At 38.1% G+C, this 21,539-nt stretch overlaps 1 protein-coding gene across 3 annotated transcripts; it reads right to left on the minus strand.

Moving 5' to 3' along the window:
• Positions 1-419: 419 nt before the first annotated feature.
• On the minus strand, positions 420-21,466 carry LOC103698398 (K(+) efflux antiporter 2, chloroplastic). Of its 3 annotated transcripts, XM_008780399.4 has the most exons (21): positions 21,177-21,462; positions 18,686-20,334; positions 16,687-16,855; positions 16,388-16,478; positions 14,524-14,660; positions 14,356-14,415; positions 14,147-14,266; positions 13,621-13,689; positions 13,086-13,151; positions 12,762-12,851; positions 11,681-11,785; positions 11,479-11,607; positions 10,987-11,196; positions 10,624-10,773; positions 7,370-7,423; positions 7,205-7,263; positions 2,659-2,725; positions 2,398-2,574; positions 2,188-2,244; positions 1,981-2,055; positions 420-726 (listed from the first exon to the last, which is right to left on the minus strand). In XM_008780399.4, the coding sequence occupies exons 1-21, from the start codon at positions 21,369-21,371 to the stop codon at positions 607-609; spliced, it is 3,849 nt and encodes a 1,282-aa protein (XP_008778621.2). In that variant the 5' UTR covers positions 21,372-21,462; the 3' UTR covers positions 420-606. The 3 variants fall into 3 exon arrangements, 1 of the variants encoding a protein (XP_008778621.2); XR_005506821.1 differs by lacking the exons at positions 420-726; positions 7,205-7,263 and having other exon boundaries at positions 2,012-2,055; positions 21,177-21,466; XR_602718.3 differs by lacking the exons at positions 420-726; positions 7,205-7,263; positions 7,370-7,423 and having other exon boundaries at positions 1,975-2,055; positions 21,177-21,466.
• Positions 21,467-21,539: the final 73 nt, after the last annotated feature.

A 21,539-nucleotide genomic window follows, 5' to 3' on the forward strand; every position in this document is an offset into this window, starting at 1 on the left:
CCCACCGCCTAAACTTGAAAAGAAATGATCGGAAACTTCACCTAAATAACCCGACCTTCTATCAATTTTTAAACTGCACCTGTGGCATGCAAGAAAACACGCCACTATGCATTCCTTAGCTTAGATGTGCCTGAAAGATGATCCTGTATAAAAGAGGAAGAGATTTCACGATCTCTGAAAATACTATGCACTGCAGCTTCAGGATATCTGCATCACGAATGAAAGGAGGAATGATATGGTTAAAGTTTAGCTTACGACGCACTTGTTTTCTGAAAGAGCTGCCAGCAACCGAGCAGGATGTAAGCACTCATGCAACTGATACCAACAGATTGCAATGAACATACTGCTTAGGCGCCTACCAGAAATATATCGTCATATTAAATACAAACCTTGGGCTTTTCTGCACTACAGACAGAAGATACCGAAATGATACCTGAAGTACAAGGGCAATGGTACACTATATCATAGGATTCATTGAAAAATTTGAACAAAATTTTACCCTTTAATGGAGTGCGCTAACTGTTTTCCTTATCTGTCTATACAATTCTAGCTTTTGGAATGAATTATCAGCTATACAGTTTTCAAAAATTTTGTAATCATAAATAATTAGATTGCCAATGTTTCTTCAGCAACTTCATTCTCGTCAGCATCTGAAGTGTGAGGCTTTGGTTTAGACATAACCCGTGAAAATCCATATCCAAGCGAGCTTCCCCTTGTCTCACATAACTGCAGAAAAAGAAAACTAATTAATGAACGGCAGGAACTTATAGCAGTACTTCACTAATAAAATCTGAAGTCGCAATAAAATCTGTGCTTATCACTTAGATACAGTTGTCAGACTATTGATCAAGCCACAGAGTCATGATTCACTATTAACTTGGCAAAACTATGCCTTTATATCGTCTTTACTTTTAAAACAAGCTTTAATGAGTTTTTAACTCTGATGTTTGCCATTCAATTATTCTAAAACTCAAATCTTACAGGCTTTTCGCTTGTCATTATATATATTGCCAATTAAATGACTAGATGATACGTGGCACTCCAAGCATGATTTTCTTTAAAACAATTTTTGATTGTCTCAGTGTGAAAAGCACTGGAATAATGCATCCAAAGACCTCCAACAATGTGTAATATATGATATGATAACATCTAATTTGTTTATTTCCCATATTTATTTTTCATTATTTATTATCTCTACTTTCAATTAATATACTTTATTACTTATAATTTAATCAAAATTGAGTAAACTGAAAGTCACTTTATTCATGCAAAACCAAACCACAAAACAAAGTTTTCAAATTCTGGCAACTCAAGTCTTTGATGACTCAGTGGGTTGCTCAAAAAGGAGTACTTATAATTGCTTTTTTCTTTTAATAGTACACTACCTCGTGTTTCTTTCTATACCTTTTCTTGAAAAATAGGGATAGGAAGAGTAATAATACTATCAAAAAGGTACAACAACATCATCATTGTTCAAGCTATACTTGTCATGACCAAAAAAAAAAGCTATTGGTGTCCCAAGTATCTAGACTCGAGAGAATCCATCAGTCCATTCCCTTCTACCCTCTCAGATATTCAGCAATCCCAATTCAATACTTACATGTGATTTCTTTGGGAAGTGCTAATTACTTGGTAATGGACTCTGGCTGCATTACTGTACCTTTGAAAAAGCAAAAAATATATAACAACAAAGCAGTACAGAAGCAGGTGCAGGAGCAAAATTCCAAAGAGCTTCCAAATTGGGAGTGTCATCCAAATAAATGTATACTGCTAATAAGAGGCTGAAGCTGTTTGAATGGCCATTATAGATATAACACTATACTATATTCTATCACAAGAGAATTTGTAATAACCCGATGCCATAAATTTACGAAGGTGCAAAAGAAAAAAGCATTTCAGCCATTTGCAGGTATGAAACTAAGAGAAACAAAAGGCTGGTGACTTAAGTTAGATTGGGACTCAATATTAATGCTTACACACCTCTGTTAGCTCAGAGAGATGACGGTTTCGGAACTCATTGATTGTTGCTGCAATCTCTGACATCGGCAACTTGGCCTGCACAAAGCAAAGCAAATAACTCTAGGGAATCAGAAAATAAAAGCAAATGCAATCTGTATTTGTGTCGCTTCAATACTTGAGAGACTTATTCATGCAAATCTAATAACAGCAATATTTGTATTTCTTTACCTGTGCAAGAACAGCAGCTGCTAATTGGAGACTTGGTTCCAAGGTCTCTGGGACAACCTTGAGAGTATTTCATATTCAATTTGGTTAGAATATCAGAAAGATTCTTGGAATATATTCTATTTGATATTCAAATCAAGATTTAGCTATGATGATCTTGGATTCTTCTTTATTTGGCCTTGGCATCGAATTGATAACATAGGTATCACTTACCGCAGTTGCACCTGCCTTCTCCAAATTAACGCCATGATCAACATCATGGGCCCGAACGAATGTCTTTACATTTGGAAAATACTTGCTCAGTGCCCAAACAGTTCTATAATTTGCACCAGGAGTATCTAAAGTTATAGCAGCAGCACAAGCTCTCTCAGCTCCCACTTTATGAAGAACCTAACAATAATTATTTTCAGAAAAATGCCATGCAAATTAATCAATACAGTAAGCATACTCTAAAATTTTAAAACTTCTCCTTACCTCCCGGCTCCCTGCATCCCCAAAATACACAGGAAGGTCAAGTGCACGTCCAACTGCCACCCGGTCACTGGTAACAAAAATGTAAAATGAGAATAATTTTTGTTTGTTCTAGATATGAAAGGAAAAATAATACAACAAAGTAAAAGTTAAGCTGCAGGAAGAAGATCCTTTTTATTGGTAGAATAGACAAACCATATTTGTATTAGGAACCAGCAAAAATTGTTTACAAATTAAACATAAAACACTGTATTAATTAGTTGAGCAAGTGATAAAAGTTTTGCCCCTCTGTTGACCTATCTGACTGTTCTGATCTGTCACTCTTTTGCCTAGTTACCATGTTAGTATATAACTTCGTTGCATTATCAAAACTTGGTTCTCATAGCTGCAAAAGCGAGACCTATTGTAAACAGTTTACCTTCAAGTGGTTATATAACAATTGTCATATTTGCCCATAACTGTTAGTACAGTTGGTTGGCAATTTACTCTCAAGGGCTTGCCTTCAAGATGTCCAGGGTTCAAATCCTGGGTATATCAAAAAAAAAAGTTAAAGAGTTTGCAAGAGAACTCATCTGCGTCGCTAGAGCGGAAAAGGGCAAAAGTGATATTATGTGGATTGTAGAGCATAAGGATTGCATGGCACTGAATTATCCTCTTATTTGTTCTGGAATTAACAAATTTTAGTTCAAATGATATGACAAGGAGTTTAGGTATATTTGTCTCGAGTCTTAACGGCTTTCCGCAATCTAGCGGTCGTTCTTTAGATCCATCCATCTTTGATATCCCAGCAATCCCACTCCTGTACTTAATAGGCAAAGTAATGCTATGCTCTGGACTCCTGATCTTAAAAGACTTATTGTTTGGCCTTGTCTGGGGAAGACAGTTGTAATGCAACATGATACCTCATGACATGGAATGTGTACTCTATGCCCCCATGGAGGAGGATGTTAACCACCTTTTATACTTTTTTTTGTTAGATATGGACTACTCATATATGGGTCTTCACAAAATACTTGATAACATCTGCTTACCAGGAAAAGGTTTGATAAAAGAGCTTTCTGTAAACAATCACTGGGTGCTCCACCCAAGACAGTTGCACCAAACCCAATAGTTTGATACATCTAAAGGAAAGTGATACTTTTTTTTCAGCAGAAAGACTTCAAGAAGATAGATGGCATCCATTACTATCATATAACTAGTGATTGCCAGAGGATGTCCAAAGGTGGATGAGAGTTGCAGTTTCCAATGAAGAGGCACTCTGTTCGATAAGCTACTTGAGAAGTCCAAGACCATATCATGTTCAATGCGCTAAACTCTTGAGCAGGCCAAATGAGAAAAACCCTCAAAGTGGAGCAAGCAGAATGCTGATGTTTGCTGAGTAGAAGACAATGAAAACATAGTGGCATTTTGTGAAGGATCAAAATGGCAGTAAAAGCCTGCTTTTGCCATGAACACTACTGAATCCATCTAAATATTCAAAATGAAACCCATGCAAGCATAGGTTTCATTAGCTGTAACTGTGCTAAGGGAAACTAGAGACAGATAGTGGGTCATTCAATGGTTCATTGAGAGGGGTTCTTTGAGACAATGTTTTTATGCAGACCTGATGGCTTTCCAAAGAAAGAAGAGAGAACCATAACTCATACAAGATGCCTAGTTACTGGCCTTGTAGCTAAATTTCTGACAAGGGATGGGAAAATAATTTCTTTTTCTGCCCCACTTTCTCTTTGATTTGGAACTCATTTTGAGTAAACAAAAGAGGAGTTTTTGAATTCTGAACTTGGATGTACTGATTGTTTTGTTCTTTGTTCTATTGGCAACAGCAGTACCCGAGTTCATTTATTTGTACATCAGTTGCTTGTGTAGGGCATATCGCATATTCTGAAAATCCTGACAATAAAGAAACTAGGGAGGTCCATAACAAATCCAGCTTATCTCTGTGTGAGAGAGATTTTAAATTTAAAATTAAAAAGTATCATTTCCCTAATGAGCCAAGATGATAAGAGATACCCATCCCATCCAAGTTTTGTTGGCCAAAGCAAAATCTACTGGAAGGCTACTTTGAACAGGTAGAAATCATTATAGGTATCAGATCCTACTTCAGAATGCATGGATATGATCAGAAATAGAACTATCTTTTAAAGATAAATAGGAGCATAAGATTTCTGGAATTTTGAGGATGCATATCATATGGATGATAAATTTATTGGTGTATATATGTTCATAACTGGAGTCAAACCACAATATCAATCTGGTTACAATTTTTTCTAAATAATAGATCCTAAATTGTAATGACCTGACCTGATTAAAACTGGTTTGGCCCAGATTTATTGGGCTTGGACTCCCGATGGGAGTTTCCTTCTCTCGCGATTCCGTTGGAAATCGGGAGATTTAGGGTCGCTGGACTCAGGCAAAGCCCAGATCTTCCCTATAAAAGAAAACTCTCCTCTCAGCAATTTCAAACCAAATCCCTCTCCAAATCGGCCCCAATTTCAAGCTTTTTGGGCGAGATTTCTTGGGTTTCTCCGCCAGTCCGGATGCAAAGTATTGCCAGACTTAGGTAATGAACCTAAGCCCTCCTCTCTTTTCCAATCTCATGGCTATTGTCCCATTTTGATTGGAGCCAGCGAGTCATCGAAATCCTATTTGAACAAAGGCACTCAAGTTTCGGCCCCTTTCCCTTGTTCACCATTGTCGGCCGCAGGTTTGGACCAAACTTCACCGCTTCCTGGAGTCCTTTGAGGTTGGACGACGATGTATGACCGTCGGCCAATGAGTTGGTTGTGATCAAGCTGTGTTTTGTTTTGGTTTATCTTTTTCTTTTATTTTCTTTTTTTCTTCATCGGCTGATCACTGTTGCCGGTGATGTCGCGGCCAAGCACCGCCCTAGGTTACTGTTGTCACCTAGCCAAGCCTTCCATGCCTTCCTCTCTTAGAGAAAGGAGAGAGTTTTCCCCTATTTTAAGAAAGGAGAGAGAGTTCTCTCTCTTTCCTTTTCCTCTTCCTCCTAAGATGCACAAAGTAAGACTCAAATCCTCCACTGGATCCACTAAAACACATAGAGAGAGAGAGGAGTAGAGAGAGAAGAGACAGAGAGAACTCTCCCTCCTTTCTCAAAATAAGGGAAAACTCTCTCCCTCTTTCTCAAAGAGAGGAAGGCATGGAAGGCTTGGCTAAATGACGGCAGCAACCTAGAGCGATGCTCAGTCGTGACATCGTCGGCAACAGTCATCAATCAGCAAAGAAAAATGAGGAAGTAAAAGAAAAACAGGGATAAACCAAAAGAAACTTAGTTTGATCACAGTTGACTCACTGGCCGACGGACATGCATCATTGTACGGCCTCAAAGGACTCTAGGAAGCGGCAAAGTCCGGTCCAAACTGGTGGCCGGCAGCGGTGAACAAGAGAAAGGGGCCGTAACAGGGGTGCCTCTAATCAAATAGAATTCCGACAACTTGCTGACGCCAATCAAGGTGGGAGGACAGTCATGAGACCGAAAAAGAGAGAAGAAAGGCTTAAGTTCCTTACCTAAGTCCGGCAAGGCCTTGCTGTCAGATCGATGAAGAAACTCAAGAAAATCACATCCAAAAAGCTTGAAATCGGCGGTGATTTAGAGAGGGATTTGGTTTGAAATTGCTTAGAGGAGGAGAGGCTTCTTCTTTTATAGGGAAGATTTGGGGCTTCGCCTGAGTCCGACGGTCCTAAATCTCCTGATTTCTGATGGAATCGGGAGCGAAGAAGACTCCCATCAAGAGTCTTCCTCTCTGCTCTGCATGTGCAAGGCACATGTGCCAAAGGCTGTTCAAACTCAATAAATCTGGGCCAAACCCATTCTAATCAGGTCGAGTCATTACATAAATTGTTTTAAATAATAGATCGTAAATTATTTAATATAATAAATGGTTGGCACATGCTGGTCTGGCATCAGTATAACATGTAACTTACTGTGTCACACCAGTACTTGGCATGCACTGTCATGCCAAGTAATGACATGTTGTTGTACCATGCTAGTGTTGCATGCTGATAAGGCACTCACTTGGTATGTGTGCCGCCATACTATGCCATGTTGGCTTAAAGCCATGAACATATTACACATTTTATATATGAGTGGTAAAGATTATGTTTAAATACATAGAACTGACGAAAAAATAATTTATCGAACAACCAAGACTAAAGATTTACATTTACTGGTTAAAGTTAACGAAAATACCGGGTTCTAACCAATACATTTCATAGCTATAATTTTGTTTCAAAGCATGCATCTAGTGCACCAGCTTAAAATGGGACCAAAACATGTATTTACCATCTCTGTGACCACTTCAGGTTCCAAATGGTAGAAATTTTTTTAAAACAAAATATCAAATCATGGTCATTCTCTTTTAAATTGTTTCATAGAACAAAGGTACTCTATCAATTTTGGATGTATACATACCAGTTTCCTTATCTGTGCAAGTGAATGTAGGTTTATCTTGTAGATTCATGAATAATATAATTATAGGACATTAAATTCCGTCTTTACCCTAATATTGTATTGGATGGTGAATGATACCTTCTAACATCGAGAGCAACAAATGGAATTAACCTCTCTGAAAGGAGTTGTGCTATGATCTGAGAAAAAAGTTTACACATAGAAGAAATAATTGGATTGAAGTCATCATTGGACTGATTTACTTAAAATAATTGCAAATGTCAAAGAGGATGATAGTGAAAACACCTGTCCAACACGGCCAAATCCACATATGATAATATGATCTTGCAGGTCATCAGTCTATACATACAAGCACATCCACAAAAATCTTAGAGATGGAGGATGAGAAAGCAAACATATAATAACAACAAGAATGATATCAGATCATAAATCAATCCAAGAAGTGCAAACATAAATAACATATAACTATTCTTACTTGGACATCAAACTAACTTCTGTGAGTAAAATTAATGCAAGACATACAATCCTAGCATCAGCCAACAGTCAAAACTGGATTATTAGGTAGAATGATACATGCTAAAAGCTGAAAATCAAGCAGCATGCACAAATGCAATATATAATATGTGTTTTGACATTCTCATAGCTAATACTTTTCTCTTATTTTAACAATAAATTCATCGATTTCCCCATTATAGAATCTACAGTTCTACAGATAGAAGAACGATGCAAACAGAAATTTACTCATATTTAGTCCATGCTACCCATATCGCGTACCATACAAGTTAAATATTTGAATAAAATAAACCCAGCACCATGCACCATCTAATATTCTATGCATTCACAAGATGGGGAAAGATTTCCTGAAAGAAACCTTCTACCTGTGATAAAAATTAGCTTAAAAATTACCTTACCAAGCTCAATCAATAATAATTACAGGACCTATCAGGTATGATGTGACAATTTTTAATCCAGCATAATATTAGAAAAGTCAAATAATTAGCTTATTTACAAAACAAGAACACCATATCAATTGATATCAGTTTTAATGTGCAAACCTGGATCTTTAACATTTTTTATGATAATGAATTCCTTCTCATCCCTGCTTTAAGCATCCAAATCCCAAATTCTGTTATATAAGTTTTCTTTCACACACAGATGCACATAAGTAGAAACACATAAATATGCTCTAGGCTGTTTCTTTGTCAAATTATTACTATGTAAGAAGTTGCTTTGATCTCTTTTTTAGCTGAGAAAAAGCTTCAATAAAACATATATTTTTGTCTAACAATATGCTGAATACAACATCCAGCTGTAAAACCTGGTATATCTATACATACACACAAGGCACGCCGTCTCGATATCGGGCCCCGTACCAGTGCCACCCTATCACTGTGTCGGGATGCCCAGTATGGGAGCTGGTTCGGCGTACTAAGTGTCGATACGCCCTCCGTACCGTATGCCAGTATCGAACTGGTACGGTATGGTACATTCGGTACCGCTCGGTTCGGTATGGTATGGCGTACCATGTATACACCTAAACTTGTAAACTAGAAAGTCCAGGATACCCTTTAATTAAACTTTCCAAATGCCCTAGCCATCACTTACGAAAGGTCCAAACCACCAAAGGAGCATCGACTTATTCAGTTCATCACATTCTTTCCTATAGTTGCAAGCTTCAATGAGTCATATGTTTTCTTTTATTAGTGTGCTGAATATTCATGTCCGCAACATATCTTAGTGTATGCAAATTATGATTGTAACTAATACTTTGCATTTAAGTATAGCTAGTCTTTTTGACCATTGTGATCAAAATTTTGTCTTTAATGTTTAACGAGGACAGCACGGAATCCTGAGCATTTTCTTCCTCGACCAAGTAAAATATTTGAACTCTCATACCTCACCCCTCCACTTGGATTATTAAGGTAGCGAAGAGATTATTGATCTTGTAACTTTGTTCCAAATCTCTTTAGAGTTTAAAGGAAAATGACTTGTTTAACTTCAGAACCATCATCATGCCAACGTCTTGTGGACGGTATTATGAGGGCCATTGCCCATATGTCCTGTCAACATCAAATCATTTTCCAAATATTTTCAATTTGATTTAACATTTCCTTAGAAACATAATTATTAAATATAGAACACTCAGTCCCTTTTGTCATATAACAATAAAAGTTGTTTCTTTGTACCTATCCTACTCTGCCTCCTACGGTTCTCCAAAAACTCCATAACTATCACTAAGCACACTTTGATCAACGTCTCCCTCGAGTCTCAAGCTTAATAAATTCATAAACTTGAATCACGAGCATCATCATGTTTGTTCCTTACACATAATGTCAATATCTGTACAACCCAAAATCAGCAACTCTCTTTCCCAAATATATTGACATCAATGAAGCATTTCTACAAGCATAATAAGGCAAACCAGTGTTTCTCATAACTGACTATGTAAATAGACTCTATTTTTAATGTGAATGTAACCTTGTCTATCAATTTTCTTTTTCAAGCTATCATGGTATTAGAGCACCTAAAACCTTCCAATTAATGGTACCCGAAAGATGGAAGAAGAATCATTGTTCTGTTGATACTTGTATCCAACAGAACCTCAAAGCTAAAACCAGCCAACAATGACTCTTTTAGATTCACGATCATTTTTGTGCCAAAGCTAGCAGTGGTGAGATTTATGTTATCTAGACAGCCTCATTTAGGGAACTGACATATATATTAGATATATAAACAATGCCAATATTATTAAGACATATAAAAGAACCAGTGAAGGAAGAAAAAAAGAAAGACTAAGGAAAAGACCCTTACTTAAAGGAAAGTTAGACTGAGGTCCAAACATTAAGGTTTTCAATTTGGCTCATAAGCTGTTCCCATACCAGTCAGGTGTCTAAAGGTTTGTTTCACGGCAAACTTTATTCTCACCAAAACAGCCTTACCAAACATTAAGATCAATTCATGTGGGCTTAGATGAGACTTATATAAAGAGATTTTAAAGTCAAACCCGAAGGAGTATACATCTTTCCCAAGTTAAGACAGATCCAACACAAATTGCAATAAGAAACAACGTATAATTCCACTCGCAACAAAACTAGTCATGTGATAGCATCTAATAAGTTTGATGACAACAATGTCACACCACTGGTTTCATTTTTCTCTTTTGAGGAATTCCCAGAAGTTCTGGTTATTCAAGAAAAAGCCAGTACAAGTATATCCAATTCAAGAAAAAGCCAGTACTAGTCTTGTGATAGCATCTAATAAGTTTAATGATAATAATATCATGCCACTGGCTTCATTTTTCTCATTTGAGGAATTCACAGAAGTTCTGGTTATTCAAGAAGAAGCCAGTACAACCATATCCACTTCAACAAGTCATTCAGATGGGCGAAAAACATATATTTCTCATTTCCAATTTGATAAACAAGAAATTAATCATAAGCAAACCAGTAACCAGAATGAATCTCCACAAATGTAAAAAATGATGGAATAATAAAAATAACACATGTCAAAAATAGAATAATTTAAAACACACATTATACCTCGCTTTCTACTGGTAACAGTCTTCTAACATCATTCTGCTCAAATCTAGATGCAAGAAACTGACCTCCAGCTGCTAACCAAGGCGTAAGAGCCATTGAGATACCAACAACCAGGAACAACAAAGATGAAAGTTGAGAAGAGAGTATGCCCTACAAAAATAGGCCAGACAAAAAACTAAGTTGGCTTTCACCATGTCAAGCAAACGAAACAGTATCTCTAACTGGACATCATTCCTTTTCTTGTCTCAATATGGTAATATTAATTTTTGCAGGTACCACATGCTGACTCTTAATGCACATTCTGACACATAGAAGCATGCCTAATGATACAAGAAATATTATACTCAGTTTAGAAAAGCCAACCTGATTTACAGCTTCCCCAAAAGCAACAAAGGCAAATTCCCCACCAGGTGCAAGCAGAAGGCCAACTCTTATTGCAGCTATACTTGAAATGCCAAACATTCTACCAACAAAGGCAACCAGTATACCCTTTCCAGCAATCAACAGACTTAATGTCCCAAGAATGACTGGAAAGTTTGAAATGAGTAGTTTTGGATCAATTGACATTCCAACCTGAAAAGATGAATGGCCAACAGAAAAAAAATGTGTTAAATGACTAAATGCCAATATTACTGATGATATCATTAAGAAAATTAGCCAGCGAAGGTGATGCAGTTCAATCAGTGTAAAATAAGACTATAACATACAACAGGCAGTCAAATTAGGAAATGAACAGAGTTCAGGCAGTCAAATTAGGAAATGAACAGAGTTCAGTGCTACCAATTTAGTTCGCTAAACAGCAATAATCACAAATACATATATGACAATTTATCAGGTGTCAACAAGAGCACTTACTGTCATGAAAAACAGCCCTAGCAGAAGGCCACGATAGGGGGCAATATCTGACTCAACCTGTAATGAAAATTCTGTTTCTGCTAACAGGAGACCAGCCAAGAATGCTCCTAAAGCCATAGAGAGTCCAGCCTGTCAGGTGAAGAGACTGCAAATTATCAGTTTAAGGAATTCCTGAAAGAAGAAATGATATAGCTTTACTTACCCGTGCTGTAAGAAGACTCGTTCCTAAAATAACAAGGAGGGTATTTGCCGAAAAAATCTCTGCATTCTGGTTTTCTGCAATTTGCTTATAGATCGGCCGAAGAAACTGTCAGGATGCAATATTAGAAAATGGTCAGGATTAATATATCTTAAAATTAAACATATAAATGAATGGAAATCCTGAACTTCTATCATGCTGAATCGCGGTCATGCAGTTTTGAGCAACATGGACAAGGTTACACTTATCATGTCCTTTTTCATGGAAAGAGCTTGTTCCATATAGTCAAAGCTTGCATATATTTAAATGAGTAAGCTAATTATTGTGGTAACAGTTTTTGTAACAATTCCTGTGCAACAACACTTAAATATTTAGAATGGTAGAGATATGCAGAAGTTCTGCAATATAAACTTAGTGATGCTGCACGCCCTACAGTAACAAGTTACACGCATGAATTGCTCTTGTAGTCAAAGGATTCAAGTCTTGTGGCATGGGGAATGCTGGCCACGAGCAGACAGGACACATGTACCATGACCTGCCATGCTAGCACATATGCCATTCCATAACAAAAAAAAGGTTAAAAATGAATTTAAGATCCCTTATAAATTAAAAATTATTAAAAAAGTTTTAGAAGTAACATGCGGGCCCTTCTATGGTGTGGGGACAAGTCTTCCGTGGGCCAGCACTTGAAACCATGATTCAGACTGACTACAGTGGAAAAAAGACAGCTTATCACTAAAAATATTCTGCACGACACAGCAGGTAATAGTAACAGTCGCACAGGCATATACAAGTCTGTACTTCAAGAATCAATACTGCAGTGTAACACAGAGGCCATTTAGTGTTGTGCTAAAAATAAAAAAGCCATGGATCTGAAGCATCAAAACTAATCAGGATTTCAAGTAAAGCAAAGTTCCTATAGTGACATATATGCATGCACTCTTGGCAAACCAACATACACCCCTTCAACACAGATAAACATGCTTATGAAGATATTGGAATGAATCAATCATGCACTGCACTAATTTGCATATTCAATTCTATCGCTTCAAATTCAATTTTAGATTCTAAGGGTTAGCCTCACCAAGCGCCCTCCAGCAATTATGGCAGTGATAGCAACTATCGCTTTCACTGCAGCAAGTCCAAGTGCTTCTGCTATTGCTTGGAAACCAACCTGAGAGAAGCAAGAAAGTGTTGCTTATATATAAATAACAGAGAGGAGCATGAAGAGTGAAGCATGACTCACTTATATACTAATCTAAGAACGAACCAACATACTCAGAACCACTAAAGCATGCAAGCATATATAGAAGATATTGTAGGATATTAACAAGCAGAAAATCTAAGTAGGGAGAAGAATTGGGGGGGGGGGGGGGGGGGGGGGGCGAGAGAGAGAGAGAGAGTTTACCCCTCCTTTGGAAGAGTTTGGTGAAATAAGAGGTATCAGTATCAGCAAAACCACCACTGCCAAGTCCTGAGAGAGAACAATGTAGAGAGAATATCATCAAAGCCACTGAGCGAGTTTGAATGTTTGATTATACCGGTAAAAGGGCCGGTTCGGCGTATTAAGTATCGGTACACCCGCCCCATACCATATACCAGAACGGTATGGTACGCCCTATACCATCCGATATGGTACAATATGGCATACCATGGATACAACTCCTATAAAATCTATGGAACAGAAAATATAATCAGGGCCAAACACAAGAAGCATAATACGTTTACATTGCATTTTTCATTCACTATAATCTCCTAGAAAAAACTGGAGCAAACAAGCAACAATAAGGGGCAATGTGAAACAGTACTCTATCTAAGAACACACAACTCAATAAACATTATAGCTAGCAGAGAAGACAGGAGTCTCACACTGACATTGAGGCTCTTAATCTATGGCAGAGTACAAAAGCAGTAAAGCAAAGTTTGGACAAGAAAGCAGATACCTGGAAGAGTAACACAGAAAATGTAGCACGCCCATGCCGTGATGTGCTCTCCCCTCGTTCTTGCAGCACCTTATGAAGTACAAACGGATACAGACAAGTAAGCTGAACTTCTCATGATATGAACTTTTTGTTAGGTGATTAAGTGGATTTTTTTTTAAAAAAATATCTATTTAACAAAGGATCATACAACTGAAATATATGCAACAGCACCAAAAAAATGGAATATCAAATATGCATGGTACAAGAACAATAACTAAAATAACCAATATTTTTGGTTGACATGATAAATTCTAAGTCAAAAAATAGATAATAATACAAATAGAAATTTGTATTATATAGTGAAGCCAGCTATGAAGACGCAAAATTGCAACTGTAAGCAGGAAAAGTAGGAACATTAAGATCAACTACATCTGGCAAAAATCAGCCAAAACAAGTGTGGTATGTAGTGACTTGTTAAATTGTTCAAAGGAAGAAGCAAACTTGCAAGCATAAGCCAATAGACCAAAAAAATGCAGATAAAAGATACCTGCAAGACAACTGCTGTAGATGACAACGCTAGACCATTACCAATGACAATAGCTGCAGGGCCTGGTTGCCCAGAAACAAAGTGAGCAATTAGGCCAACCGTTACAGCAGTCACCAGAACCTGCAGTTTGCCAATAACAACTAAATGTGGAAAAAGAACAGCTTGCATAGGACCACATCTATATGAAGGTCACCAAATGAGAATGTTACCTGAGCAGAGCCTAGCCCAAAAACATATTTCTTCATCGAGCTAAGTCTTTCCACAGAAAGCTGCAAATTGTGAATCAAATATTTCAGAACTCAATCTACAAATGGACTATCAATAATGAACATCTAACAAGCCCTAATATTAATTTGGCAAGAAATTTCAGGCAATACCTCAAGCCCAATATTGAACAGCAAAAACACCACTCCAAATTCAGCAATTGCCTTTGTCCCATGAACGTGGCGGATGATAGATAGCCCATAAGGACCAATCAGGATACCAGCAGCAAGATATCCAAGTACAGGACTACCTAGAAGAAACCATAAAATAAAACAGACATAATAATGCAACAAAATATGCTTCAAACATGCACCTGAAATTATCACAATTTAAGTGTCCAATGAGAGTGAGTTTCAATACATTCATGCAAGAAAAAAAACACCATAATCCAAGGCAAGGTTCGCAAATCACGGCACCAGACTCCATACTGGTTCCATTCTGACACAATGTTGGTACACCCGATATGGAGGTTGGTTATGTGTATTGGAACTTGATAGACCCTTGTACCGAGTCCTAATTCAATAATGATATGGTATAGTATGCTCAGTATAAAGTGATACACACCGGTATAGCGAACCTTGATCCAAGGTTTTAATAAGATCAATCTTCCGCTACTGCTATGCGGCCAACCAAATTTAGGTGCTTATGATGTATCATTGCCAAAATTACAATGCTATTGCCCAACTTGGCCAAATAAGTGACCGGTATGGCCTCCCAAAGTCATAACCCATCTACGAAACCCAAAAGATCTCAGAAATCCATTTCTGCCGTAGGAACTGACCTATAATTATTTAATCATTCCTGCATATAACATCATGCTTTTAATAAAGCAATGTCGAGGCAATAAAAATAACTGCTTAAGGTATCTCTTTCATCAAATCTAATTATAACAATATAACTCGATCCATGTGCTTTCACCAACATTGCATTTAATATACTCTAACCTATTTCCACAAACTTTTGGAACCTCAATCCTGCACATGTTTCACCAGATTAACAGTTTGAATTCCACAAGTGCAATATATGAACAGACCACCTTCATGTTACCTACAAAATGCATATAACGCTAAGGCCTTAGAATCAACCCTTAATCTTAGCCAGAAGAAAAATCATCACTCTCAAGTAATTTACATCATGCTTAACCATTTCCGAAAAAAGCTTGTCCGGATTTTTTTTATTGGCTTCACCAACCATTCTTGATCATTCATTCCAAGAAGAACAACCTCCTCAGTCAATGCAAGCTTGTTCAAATCCCTCTCCCCAGATTTACCTATACCTATATACATAGGCACACATGCGCATGCACAAATGCATACATATCTAATAGGTAAACCATCTTCATGATTCGAGGCATACTTCAAAATCAAACCTCCACTTTTTTCATGCAGACTTGGAATTGGCATCAGCAGTGTCAACCTTAATGTTGCATCAAATGGTAAGTAGCAACTTAAAACCAAAGCCACAAAAGAGCATTCACATAATAAAAAAGAAAAGGGTGATCGCAACATCTCAAAGATATAGATGCAAAAAACAAAATATTCATCCAAATATTGAGATGAGGGTGAACCTTGGCGCAACGATAAGGTTGCTCCATCATGACCTAGAGCCATAGGTTCAAAACATGGAAACAACCTCTCCAGAGGTAAGGCTGCGTACATCTAACACTTTCCAAACCAAGGTTCGTTGTACCTATCGATACCGTACCGAGCATACCATACGATACCAAATCAGTACGCAGTCTCATATACCAACACTCAGAACACCTTGCCATCTCGTACCGTATTGCATATCGATACTGTAATAGAATGGTACCGGTACAAGGTTCGATACAGAAACGGCGAACCTTGCTGCAGACCTTGCAATAGTGTGAGCCTCGTGCACTAGGCCATCCTTTTTCACCCAAATATTGACATACATATACATATAACAACAGTAATGTTTTTAGAATAAAATTCAACAAGGAAAATGTTAGCTTACCTCCAGGTATTTTCTGGAATATTGGTACAAATACAACACTAGCTAGAAGTAACCATAGCACATCAAAAAGGGAAGCTTCTTCTTCTTTTATCTGGAAAGAAATAAGAAAGACAACAACCAAACAGTTTATCAACATAAATGCAACATTAATATCGCATAAAACTAGTGAAAGGCTGCCTGAAATTTATTAAAATAACTATAGATTAGAAATTGCAAGATATACTTCACCAAGGAATAAATAATTTAGCTGCTACAATCTGAAAGCTTATGAGAAATTTCAATATAAAAAAGGCATAAACCTCTTCTTGAGGTAAGAGCTCAACAAGTTTTCTTAATCTTTTTGGTATCCTCTTTATTGCTCGAACGACAGGCTTTGCAGTTGAAGCAACTTCTTCAATACCAGTAACTATATCTGGCTGATAAAGCAAATGAGAATTCTTTTCTGCTCGATTATTAAGAAAGAAAACCCTGTGGGACCAATCAGAACAAAAGATGGTGTTGTGAGTAGTTAATAGCATACAGTCTTTTAGAATTATCTTTGTTACTTGTACATGGAAATCAGCAGAAAAAAAAGCACAAGAAAGTAATGGTACAAAGACAAATATTTTCAATGAAATTTATAAGCAGACATAAGTAACATTAGTTGACACTCTTGTATAAAATTGACTTGCCATGTTAGATGTTGCTTATTTGCAAGTGCTAATCACAAGAGCATATATTGTGGCAAGACATTTTAAGTTTACCATAATGCTGCAGCAAACAATTGTTTCACTAACACAAATACACTTTAATCCACATGAGAAAGGATCTCCTAGCATATGAATATACTTTATAAACTAACAGATAATATCTTGTTGCCAATCCAGACAGGCACATACATATTCTTGTATTTGGTTTGAACTTGATCAAATTTAAGCAATTATAAATATTCATATTTTTACTACTACATCTAAATATGGTATTGGGATTAAAGTTTGAATGCAAAATCAACCATTTACTAGATAGGCATAGAGCTAATATTTTTGACGCATTGTGCTAGTTTGGATTGTGTATGCAACTCTGCCAGATCTGATCTAAGGGGGAGGCAGATCCCACTCTACTAGATGTGGACCAAGCAATAAGGTAGCAATGCTAAGTTTTGACCAACACTTAGCTTAACGAGCCTAAGATGATGAAATGAAGCTAACTTTTATTCCATATTCAGTGGTATCAAGGATCCAATGACCGACTTACGGCTCTTAAGAGAATAGATCACTAGAGCATCTAATACTTATGCCTACTAGGTTGAAAGAATCAATACATAGAACTAAAAGGGAAGAATCTTTTTCCCAAAATACTGATTACGGTTGGTACAGATTTATAAACAAAATTTTAATATGCATACCAAATAGCCAATCAACAGCTGCATTATCTACAAATATTTTTGTTCTGCATTTCTTTTTACATACATGTTGATCTCTATACTCATGGCTTCACACAACATGGTACTTTGTTGCAGCACAACTGATGTGGAAAATATTTGCCAAGCTAACCTGGGATTAGACCGAAGTGTATAACTTCGGAGTTTTCTGAGGTGCCCTACCTTGGTAATGGCCAAGGCAGGTGATACAACACGTTGGAAAGCAATTAAAGTCCATTAGTTGCACGCCCACAATCTCGGCAACGGTTACACCAACTCAGCCATAATCACATGATCGGCAAAATTGCCGTCGTTCGCACCACGAGGAGAACCAATACTATACAGTTATGGCACAACGAGTCGTTACCAAGCAGTTATTACACACCCCACCAATTTGGATAACTGACATCGACCCCCTCTTATATATAGGAGAAGCCGGAGGATCTACAGATAAGTCATTTTTACCCCAATCAATCTTTCAATGTACCCTCTCTCTCTCTCTCTCTCTCTCTCTCTCTCTCTCTCTCTCTCTCTCTCACACACACACACACACACACACACACTTCACTATTTCCCTAAATTTCGACCGACTTGATTGTCGAAGGGTCCCCTGCCGGAAATTCTCCGTCAAGTGGACTTTGTTTCGCACCCTCAAAGTACGGCCTATAATTTCACCAACCTCCCACGATGCCAAGTTTCACACAAATCGACCTCAGTTTCACCTCGGAACAAAGTTGACCTTTACCGACCTTGAATTCTAGCGGCAGCAACAACCACTTGCATATACAACAGATTACAGTTCTACAGCACAACATTCTATATAACCATAGTAATAAAAGATAAAGAGACAAATTTTCATGCAAAAATGATAAAACTTAATGCTCTACCATAAAACTCACCCCATCCCAAGAAACACTATTCCAAGAACCAGGTTGGGTGCATAATTCCTTGCAGAAATAATAAGCCCATGGAAGACTGATGCAGGTGTGACTTCTTTTCCTTCTCCCTTAAAAGAAAAGAATGATGCAGAAAAGAACCGAGATGATTTATTTAACAATGTTTTGGGGGCATTTAGAGGCGAAGAACTCTCCTTGGTCAGGTCCTTCTGTTGTATGTCCTGCTTCTTTGCCTGTGGGACATTCTTTGACTTTTCCACCTCAGCCTCTACTTCCTTCTGAGAATCCAAACTCAACTTCCCATTCTCTTGACCATCAATGTCATCAGATGATTTGAGTTCTTCAATGCTTTTAACAGCTATATCACCAGCCAATAAATTATCTTCGATCTTCTCATCTCCCTCAGTAGTAATATCACCTCCAGCATCCTTGCTTGCCTCCTCCAGAACAGGAGGTTCTTCATTGTTTAGCTGCTCTTGGGAAGACACAGCTTGCTGCTCTGCAGCATCAGCAGAAACATTAGCCTTCTCAGCTCTCCGCAATGCAAGCTCTGCATCATTCACACGCTGAGTAGCTTCCAGTTCATAAGCCACCGCCTGTTCAGCCAGATGCATTATATTAGCCACATCCTCCTCAGCCTGTAAAGCATTCAACTGAACCTTCTCAGCAACCTCACTCAATCTGTCTACCTCCTTCTGCAGTTCTCCTTTCTTGGCCTGAATTTGTCTCAATTCTGCCTCGCACTTTGCCAAGCATGCCCGACAATCCTCAATCTCTTCCTGGGCAGACAAGAGTGCTTCTTCCTCATTCTTCTGCATAGAAGTTTCAGGTGATTCTTCTTGTTCCATTTTGGAACCCAAAGCTCCTATTGCTAACTGCAGCCTGGCTTCAGCCATGGAAAGTGCCATGGTGGCTTTCTGTACAGCTTCTTTAGCAATATTCTCTTCATTAACAATCTCCTGAATGGTAAAAACAGCAGAAGTAACATCCCCCCGGGCACTTTCTGCTTCATCCTTTAAGGATATTGCAGATTCCGATATTCTTTGTGCCTTTTCTTCAAACATTGTACTGTTAAGTCGAGCGACTTCCAGTTCCTTGAGTGCTTCTTGTAGCACTTCCCTCAGATCCTCCACTTGATAGGTTTCCTTTGCCTCCTCCCCCGAATCATTTGGCTCTACAACAGATTTGGATCCTACACCCCTACCCTCATGCGGATGCTTTTGCTCATCGCTTGAAGAGCTTTCAGTTTTTCTAATATCTTGACTGTTACCATCAACATATGCTAAAGAATCATTTTTCTGGCACTGGAACATAAATAATGCCTTCGAAAGTTTTCGAGGGTTCAAGATATTAAAATCTAAAGATCTCTGCTGCCGAGAGAGACGAAAGAAATCACCAAAATCTCCCCCACAAGCTGTACTTAGCATCATACGACCACCAACAGATCCACCCTTTCCGCTCCTCAAAGAACATAATTTATAGAAAACCCTAGTTTCTCCAAGAAAATTATAACTGCTTCTTCTATTCCTGAGCCAAGAATTCACTGTCCCAGAACTCAAACCAACACCATGATTAAAGGCATTGGATTGTGGCAGACCACGAGCCAAATCCATCTCTCCAATCTCCAGGAAAGTACACGAAGACTCCACTACCTATCCAAAAATACCCAAATCAAGAAGCATGGATTCCATCAGATTTCATGAACTGCAGGAAAATAGCACTCAAGAGGTCCAATGTAACACAAACTTCCATCAGAAGAAACAAATAGATAGAAAATCCAAATTAAAGTTGTTTGTATTAATTTTGAATATTTTTTTCAACACGTCAGATTTCTATTTCAACATTCACCAGCTATTCAAAAGAAACCCAAATCAAGACCCATATTCCATCAGGCATAAAGAATTACAAGCATTTAAACTCAATAATTCAAATACCGGACAAAATTTCCAACAGAAAGTAAGAATGCAGAAGGCAAATTGGAGCAGTTAGCATCATTTTGAACATTTTCTTGAACATGTAAATCTTTTATTAAATTTCCACCGCCTATCCAAAGAAAAACCTAAATCAAGAACCCTGGATATCAACGCTAGTAAAGAAACTCAAATGGCACACGAGATATCCTTCAAAGAAACACGAATACGGAAGCCGAATCAAAGTCGTTTGCATCGTTTTGACCATTTTACTGAAAATAGCGAATTCTAATTCGACCCTCACTGCCCCTCCAAAAGAAACCCACGAATCAAGAACCCTTGATTACTTGAACTCCATCAGACACGAACAAACGCAAGCATATCATGCAAAATCTCCACAAAAAATACAATAGTACAAGAACCAAAACAAAATCATTTGCATCGTTTTCACTATTTTCTTGGAAACATCGAACGCCAAATTCAAGGAAATAGCTGTAAATCGACTCAAGAAACCGTCAAATTGAGCTCCAGAGAAGAGATTGAGAGCAAGAAAGACGGCGGGGGAGAGGGAGAGCGGAGCTCACCGATCGAAAGGATCTCGAACGAAGCTGGAGGTGGAGAGATCTACGGCGGAGTCGGGATTTATGCTGAGGAGGAGAGCGACCTCGAAGACATCGCGCGGGCTTCCTTGTGGTTTGCTTCGGGGATTTACAAGGAGGAGAGTGGTTTTGCTTACGGAGCAAAACGGAATAGAGCTCGGGAAGAGAGATGCCTCCCATGGGTCCCGAGCTTTGTTTCCAATCACGTCGATGGCCTTCCCGTTTCACGTGTTCGCATTCATCCTCCCCTTTGTTTTCTTCTTTCAGCCGTCTGTTTGGTTTGATCATTTTGTCCAATTTTAGCCGCATCCGAACGCCAGAGTCGCTGGTGTGCGGGAGAGCAAGCAG

This window comes from Phoenix dactylifera, chromosome 18 (assembly GCF_009389715.1).
Source record: "Phoenix dactylifera cultivar Barhee BC4 chromosome 18, palm_55x_up_171113_PBpolish2nd_filt_p, whole genome shotgun sequence".
Lineage (NCBI taxonomy): Eukaryota > Viridiplantae > Streptophyta > Magnoliopsida > Arecales > Arecaceae > Phoenix > Phoenix dactylifera.

Coding starts and splice junctions, on each gene's coding strand:
- LOC103698398 (XM_008780399.4), bottom strand. CDS start 21,371: ATGGGAGGCATCTCTCTTCCCGAGCTCTATTCCGTTTTGCTCCGTAAG. Junction 16,479..16,686: donor AGCTCTTACCTCAAGAAGAG/GTTTATGCCTTT, acceptor ATTTCTTTCCAG/ATAAAAGAAGAAGAAGCTTC. Junction 2,575..2,658: donor GGGATGCAGGGAGCCGGGAG/GTAAGGAGAAGT, acceptor AATTATTGTTAG/GTTCTTCATAAAGTGGGAGC.